This window comes from Seriola lalandi, unplaced genomic scaffold (genome assembly GCF_002814215.2).
Source record: "Seriola lalandi dorsalis isolate HSWRI2012SDOR001 ecotype SW California unplaced genomic scaffold, Sedor1 jcf7180002054953, whole genome shotgun sequence".
Classification (NCBI taxonomy): domain Eukaryota; kingdom Metazoa; phylum Chordata; class Actinopteri; order Carangiformes; family Carangidae; genus Seriola; species Seriola lalandi.
Genome location: NW_019525504.1, coordinates 877,500 through 885,469, shown reverse-complemented (window position 1 = coordinate 885,469; position 7,970 = coordinate 877,500). Strand labels below are relative to the sequence as shown.

The 7,970-nt window shown below is 42.0% G+C and overlaps 1 protein-coding gene across 1 annotated transcript in view; it reads left to right on the top strand.

Annotated features, from left to right (window-relative positions):
• The window catches only part of gabra2a (gamma-aminobutyric acid type A receptor subunit alpha2a), a 24,255-nt gene extending 16,300 nt beyond the window's left edge, over nt 1–7,955 (top strand). Inside the window, exons 6-8 of the mRNA XM_087170554.1 lie at nt 1,149–1,301; nt 5,040–5,242; nt 7,595–7,955. Of these exons, the coding sequence (XP_087026680.1) occupies nt 1,149–1,301; nt 5,040–5,242; nt 7,595–7,897 (659 nt within the window). The 3' untranslated portion in view covers nt 7,898–7,955. The remainder of the gene's footprint in view (nt 1–1,148; nt 1,302–5,039; nt 5,243–7,594) is intronic.
• Nucleotides 7,956–7,970: the final 15 nt, after the last annotated feature.

Here is a 7,970-nt window from a genome sequence, read left to right as displayed (position 1 = left end):
ACTTCCTCTTCCTGTCTTTCCACTGTTCTACTGTTTTTGTCAACTGAAAAATGAAAAAATGAATCAGCAAAAACCAAAATTGGACTGTGAATTACATTTTCTTTCTCTTTCTTTGGAAACAAAACGCGAATAGAGCATGTGATTTTATTTTTCATTTTTGGTTCAGAATAAAAAAAAATCAAATAAAACCATATGATTTAAGTTTTTGATGATAAAAGGAATTTCCAAAAAACAAAAACGGACCGTTTTGATAGATTTTTCGTTTTTTGACTCTGACACCAAAAAAGTTTTGGTTTTAAAACAAAGAACAAATTTACAGTTTTTTCATTTTAAATTACAAATGAATTATGGATTATCTGATGATACCCGGACCCTCAAGGCTCAGTTCTTGGCCACCTCCTCTTTTCAATATAAAACTATATTTTCACCTACAACTGAATAATTAAACCCTGATTGTAAAAACCAGTACAGATTGCAAAACCAGTCCTGGCTTCAGTACTGGTTTCTGATCTGACTTTAACTGTTATGCCTCAGCGCTGGTGACAATCAGGGCCAGAGGAATTATGCTCTCAGTAACACCCACAGGGATTTCATTACATTTGGCACAAACATTCACTTGAACTCAGTGATGAACTGATTAGAATTTGGTGGTCAAAGGTCAAAGGTCAAGGTAAACTCACAAAACACACTTTTTGGCCATAACTCAAGAATTCATTCACTAATTATGACACAGTTTAACTCAAATGTGTATAAGGATAAAATGAAGTGATGACATTTTAAATCCCAAATGTCAACTTCACTGTGACATCATAATGTAACTCAGCATGGAGAGGTTGTGACCATATTCCCTGCAACTAGAGTGGTGGAGGAAACAAGACGAGGTGGTAATTCTGTTTATTTGTTTTTGTTTTATTTCTTATTCCCCTGTGTTATCTGTGTTTTGTGACGTTAAGTCGACTCTCTTCAAACCTTTTTTTTTATTCTCAGTCTGAGGAAGTGAAGGTGATGCAGCAGCATCACAGGGCATCAAGGGGCCAAACTAGTCAAGTGACAGCACACTATACAGCACATGGATGTCATACTCTGCACCTCTGTCCAATAATGCTGTCCACATCTGTACTCAGCAGCATCTGTCCCTCTGTCCTCAGGTGAGTACACAGTCATGACGGCTCACTTCCATCTGAAGAGGAAGATCGGCTACTTTGTGATCCAGACCTATCTGCCCTGCATCATGACGGTCATCCTCTCCCAGGTCTCCTTCTGGCTCAACCGGGAGTCAGTGCCGGCCAGAACTGTCTTTGGTGAGTCTGAAACTCTCCCCACAGAGAGCAGATTCATTCTACACACGGCTGAGTGGTATTTTTCCTGTGGGTCGCTGTCTGTGTATAAGGAGGGTGGGGTTGCGTTGTGGAGGGAGCAGGGTGAAGCAGGTCACCGTCCCACTAGCGTGTGTACCTGAAGGGCTTTCCTGTGGTTTCTTCTTCTGTGGTCCTGACTGTAAACTGTGTTCATGCTGACAGGTGAACATCTTATCAGGCCGCTGCAGGCCTCCCACCAGATGAGGGTCACACTCGCTCCCTCCTTATCTGCCAGAGGACAATGTTCACCCGCAATCTGGTTCTCCATTTGCTGAAGTATCAGGGAGCTGTGTGGAGCTAACGTGCTGCTCTCTCTGCACGTGATTCACTGCTGTATGACACCCTGTAACACACCCACTTATCTGTTGTGACACAGCGGGCAGAGAGGAGAGGTTGAAAGGCATCAGTTAGTTCTCAGGACGGGAGACGTCTCAGTCCTGGTTCATTAAAGACCGGTGCAGCTAGGACTGTGATATATGGTTCACCTACAGTGGGTCAAGAAGAGCAGCTTCCTCTGTGGTGTCCATGTCAGGACTCCATGTGAACCGGCTCCTATGATTCCTTTAAGCCTTCAGCTGTGACTCCAGCTTCTTTGTTACTGATCCTTCTGCTCATCGACTCGTCTTCATCCTCAGACTCTGAGATCTTTGTTGTGAGGAGTAGGTCAAAAATACCAGTTAAAATACAACATCAAATTAAACCAAAACAATGAATAAATAACATAATGAAAAGAATGAGTTAAAACAGGTACAAACAGAAATTCAGAGATTAATAATCTAAAATGACCAAGAGACACAAATGAATTCATTCTAAATGCTTTGTGGTGAGTTCAGGCTCAGTATGAACTGGAGGGACATGGAGCATCAGCCGGTCATTAGTCCTGGTGTCATGTGGTCCAGTGGACCGGACTAACACGGAAGTAAGATGGCAGTTTTTCAAGAAGGGAATTTGTAAATAAACAAATACAAATACAACTCACACCATCCATCCTTTTTACACAGGATGCAATGATGAGTGTTATAAGCTTCATCAGTAATGATCCTGAGAGCAGAGTGGTAGACAGCATCAAGGGGTTTTACAGTTTCAGCTGAAGCATGTCTGTACAAGATGTCACTATAATGACTCTTGTTGCCTCAACAAGAGTTTTTCTACAGTGCGAGATTTATTCCTAAAGAAAAAGACGATTCACTCACCAGGTTTGATACATGATTCTTAAAGGATAACTTTGCATCGGCTGATGTTTTTTATGAATCAAAGTGTCTCCAAATCACACCTCCAATCTGCCTCACCACCGACTCCACTGCTGCTGCTGCTGCCGGGCTGCGGCTGGTCAACATGTTTGTGGTGCAGTTGGAAGTTGAGGGTTGCCAGATCACAGTCGAGTATCCCCCAAATCCCCAGCCTTTCGCTCTTTATCACCTTTTGATACCTTCTTCTTCTCTCTCTGTCTTTTGTTCTGACAGTTTTAAGCTAAATGAAACTGTCCTCTTTCATGCAGCCATCAAAACATTACCACAGGGCAGTCGTTTTACTGGGGGCAGTAAAACTGTTAAACTGATTTGAAGGAAGTCTGTAATATTGATATGAATTTCTCCACCTCATAAATACTATCTTTCTACACTGCAGTGACTTTTGTCCTACATCTGTGTGATCCGTGGTTTTTAATGTAACTTGCTTTAGACAAAGATATTGAGTTACTGGCGACTGCGACTGCCGTCTAAAGATCAGTCACATGATCTTTGTAGTTATGTAGCTGGTCAGGAGATGCTTTTACACTCTCTCTGTTTTTGCATATTTCTATAGGAGCTCCATGATGAGGTGGTTGATGAGGGGTTCATCACAGAGGTGTGATGCAGACTGATGCAGAGGTGTCTGGTCTCTGCTTCACTTAATCCCATGAGAATATTTTAACACCAGCCAGATCAAAACCACTGATTTATATTTTTCACAACGCTGATTCTTCAGGATGAAATATAGAAGGAGAGGAGGTGTGTGTGTGTGTGTGTTCACATATGAGGAAAGCAACATCAAAAGGAAAGAACATTATCCTCTTACAGTGGGTAGTGATGCGTTCACTGTGGTGGGAAGCTTTGAAATATGACCTGCAGCACAAATAGTATTCATGTGCGTATTTGTGTGTGTGTGTGTGTGTGTGTGTGTGTGTGTGTGTTTGTGTGTGTGTGTGTGTGTGTGTGTGTGTTTATGTTAATGGGTGTTAATGGCAAGCTGATGCTGTTCTAGCAGCTAAACTCCATCAGTCTGAATGACTGAGAACCTCCTCAAACATCAGCAGTGACATGAGAGTCGAACTCAGCAGCAGGACAGTTTAGAAAAAACGGCAAAAAAAAAAAAAATCAATATTATGAAAAATATCACACATAGCAGGAAATATAACCCTATATTTGATATTATCAGATACAGTATATGCCCAAACCTCCCACTCAGGAAATGAGTGACACCTCTAGTCTTTTAAACTCACAGTCTGTAACTTCTGCCTCTAGGAGTCAGAACAATAACAAAAGACAATGTTGGTTGACATCATGAAATATCATGGGATCACCAGAGTTGTCTTCTCCACCATTACCAGAAGCTTCTCCCGGTTTGGATTCCTTCAGTGTCAGTGGTTCAGGAAATCAAACAGACCCGGTGATTCTATCGGTTAAAAACACTGAATAAAGCAGTTTCCCATTTAAAGACTCAGGGAAGAGCTGGAGCTGATATTGATGCTAACCTTTGTTTTGATTGTTTCTCTGATAACTTATGAAGCAGACGTTCAGCAGGTTTTTACCAGCAGCTGAATTATCCACAGAGGTGTCCTCCTCTCCATAACAAACACACCAGGGGATTAAAACCAGTAGACACACTGAATCAAGCAGTTTCACTTTAAAAACCAGAGATTCAGCGACGCTCTTAAGTGACACAGGACAGGACGTCTCCAGCAGCTGGGAGCTGAGCTGTCTAACATTTCCTCAGCTTGTTTCTCTGATAACTTCAGATCCAGACGTCCGACGACTAAAATCCTTCATCTGAGTCAAATATAGAGCTGAAAACCACCAAGGTGTAAAAAGTGTATGTGGCTTAAAACTAGATAAAAGTCATTGTTGAGCTTCTGTCAGACAAACACACATTAGGATGATTAAAATCACAGATTTTGAGAGTTTGAGAATTGATGGAAAAATTTGGGATAATGTAAGATCACAACAACAACATATAGAACACAGGTCTAGTTGTTTTTAGACAATTTAATATGGAGAAGTTACAGATTATAACTTTTCCTGTCTTCAGTTAGGAACATTGACTCAGAACTTGACACAGACTATTCACCTGTTACGGATTTTTTCCTGAATCAGTTCCTAACTCTGGTTCCCATGGTTACCAAAAAGTTAAGATATGATCTGCCAGTTAAGAAGTTTCTGTGATTCACCCCCTGAGTAAAGAGACTTTTAAATGTATGTTCACTTTCGCTGCAGTTTTGTTCTGCACATCATGCATAATGCACATCTGTACTTGTAAACATCTGCATCATGTATTCACCATCCTGTGCCTGTATAACCTCCTCCAGAGTCCCTCCTGTGCTGGCGCTTTTTATGTTTTAAACACACAGTCATTCAGTGGCTCTCATTCAAAGTCTCTCATTCTCTCTCTCTCTCTCTCTCTCTCTCTCTCTCTCTGTCTATCCAGGTGTGACTACAGTCCTCACTATGACCACGCTGAGTATCAGTGCCCGTAACTCACTGCCTAAGGTGGCCTATGCTACAGCTATGGACTGGTTCATCGCCGTCTGTTACGCCTTCGTCTTCTCTGCGCTCATTGAATTTGCCACAGTCAACTACTTCACCAAGAGAGGCTGGGCCTGGGACGGGAAGAGTGTCGTCAATGACAAGGTAGAGCTGTCACACACCTGGAGCACCAGGCGAAGAGTCCTGGTTGCTGTTCGTAGATCCAACTGAATACAGCTACTGTCAATTCTCATATGACACTGGATTGAGAGGGTGAAAGTACCTGCCGTTCATTCTGAAAGTCTTCAGACCTCTGAACTTTAGTCACATGTTGTTATGCTCTGTTGCTTATGTTCTGTTCCTGTTCCTCCTGACTTCTGCTGCAGCTGATTCACCTCCCTCCTTTCTCACAGTCTGGTTTCAGGCAGCTCCTCCCCACATGGAGCCATGACTCAGTTGTGATAGATAGATAGATAGATAGATAGATAGATAGATAGATAGATAGATAGATAGATAGATAGATAGATAGATAGATAGATAGATAGATAGATAGATAGATAGATACTTTATTTATCCCTGAGGGGAAATTCATGTGTCCATTAGCTCATTGTTGATAATAATAATAATAAAAACAGTTAATAATAAATAAACAGTAATAATTAGATTAGTCCACTTCCTGTGGCTGAGGTGTTGTATAGCCTGATGGCAGTGGGAACAAAGGATCTCCTGAACCTCTCTGTTCTGCAGCGCAGTGAGATGAGACGTTTGCCAGGAAGTGATCAGAGTGTGTGGTCGGCAGACAGATCACAGGGCCAGGTTCACATCCTGAGTCCAGCATGTGGTTCAGTTGAAACAGGGTTTTCACAGTTTGAAAGGATTATAGCTCTGGATTCAGAGTTTTGCTGTGGGCTACAAACTCAGACGTTTTTTGTTTGCACTTTGACAAACTGTCTCCATTAACAGTGAACTGGGTGAGTCTTTAGGGACTTTAAACAGTGATGGTTGAAGTGACGACTATGGTGCTTGTATACATTCCAACACGTTGCCGTAGTGATGGAAATCAAAGATCCCTAAGCAACATTTAACTCTAACAACAGCTACTTAACTTCTTCAGGAAACCGAGGTCACTCTAACATTGTTACAATATGTCTCTTAAAAGGACCTGAGAGCTCTTGATATTTACTTTAGAGACTATTTAATGAGAGGAGGAGTTTGTATAAATCCATCTGTTACTTCAGCACCACGGACAGCGTCATGGTTTCAGCACAGTCAGGTCGAGGGCTGGAGAGGGAGGATGGAGGTGAACAACAGTTGCAACACTGCATTTTGGTCTTTTGGTTAACAAATCTATGTCATGGCATCATGGCAGGCTTAACTGACATGAACATTTTCAGATACAGCATTGTCAAAGCAGACTGCATGTGGAAAAGATGAAATTAACAATTAACAACAAAACATATTGATGATATTGATTGAACAGCTGAACAACAACAGCATCAACAGTACTCTGCAAAGGGAAGGAGGTCAAACACAAACACAACAATAACAGAAGCATCAATACAGGAAAACAAACTGTGTGTTAATACAATGCTCCCACTGTTCTGTAACAGACAGTAGGTGGGGCACGTGTGTGTGTGTGTGTGTGTGTCACTGTTGCTCACAGTATGGCAGGTAAGGACACACTGTGCAGTTGTGAGGCTGCAGCTCTCTCTCCGAGCAGGCTCAGCAGTTTGCTTATGTTGGTCATGTGGTGGAATTGAGGATGTTTGTTTTTGAATTTTGGGGATATTTGTTCTGATTGGCTGCTGACCTATAGTATGTGTCATAATCACTGTCTCTTCCTCTGCTCACAGTTTGATAAGCCGTGGGTTAAAGTTGATGACAAACTGTGGTTTCAGTTAAATGCTGATCAACTACAGTCCTCTTTCTATAAAACCAAAACCATGACGTGACCTCAACCTTGTGCTGTGAGGTTTTTCTTGTTGTCATGGCTACTGGCAGATGTTGTGTTACTAGACTGGATAAAACAAGTGATAAAACCTTATCAATGAACAGTTTATTGATATCTTTAGTTTGAACCTGGGTGTGTGAATCATTTTTAAAAATAACTAATTAATAACACAATTACCTGTGATTAATCATGATTAATCACAGACACCTGTAACCTGTAATCATTCCTCTCTGAGTCACCAGTTCACTGTAGAATCAAAGTATCTGTTGATTGGAATAATGACCCTTAATGATTAATTATCACATTGATTCATTCCTCACTTGTTCCTCAGTAACTACTCACAGTATGATGTGCCATATTTTAAGCAAGTGTACGTCCTGCTGTACTGTACTGTATCATGCTGCCGTTATAGCACAGAGCCAGTACAGATGTAGACACAGTGAATTTCTTTCCTCTTGCTCCACTATAATTAATGTCGATCATTGAGACGTAGTGAAATGACCTCAGACGGTCGCTCTCTCTCTCTCTCTCTCTCTCTCTCTAACCCTGGTACATTTCCCTTGCAGAAAAAGGAAGCATCCATCATGAAGAAGAACAACGCCTACGCTGTAGCGGTGGCTAACTACGCTCCCAACATCACAAAGGACTCCACGCTGCCCACCATCTCAAAGTGCGCTCTGAGCGACCCCAACAAGACCACGGCAGAGACCAAGCCCGAGCAGAGCAAGAAGACCTTCAACAGCGTCAGCAAGATCGACCGCATCTCCCGCATCATGTTCCCCGTGCTGTTCGGGAGCTTTAACCTGGTCTACTGGGCCACCTACCTGAACAGAGAGCCGGTCCTCAAAGATCTGGATCCTTCCAAGTGAACTGCAGGGACTCACTCCACACAAGCAGGACTTACACATCTGTCAGCTTTCTTTTTTTTTTTTTTTTTTTTTT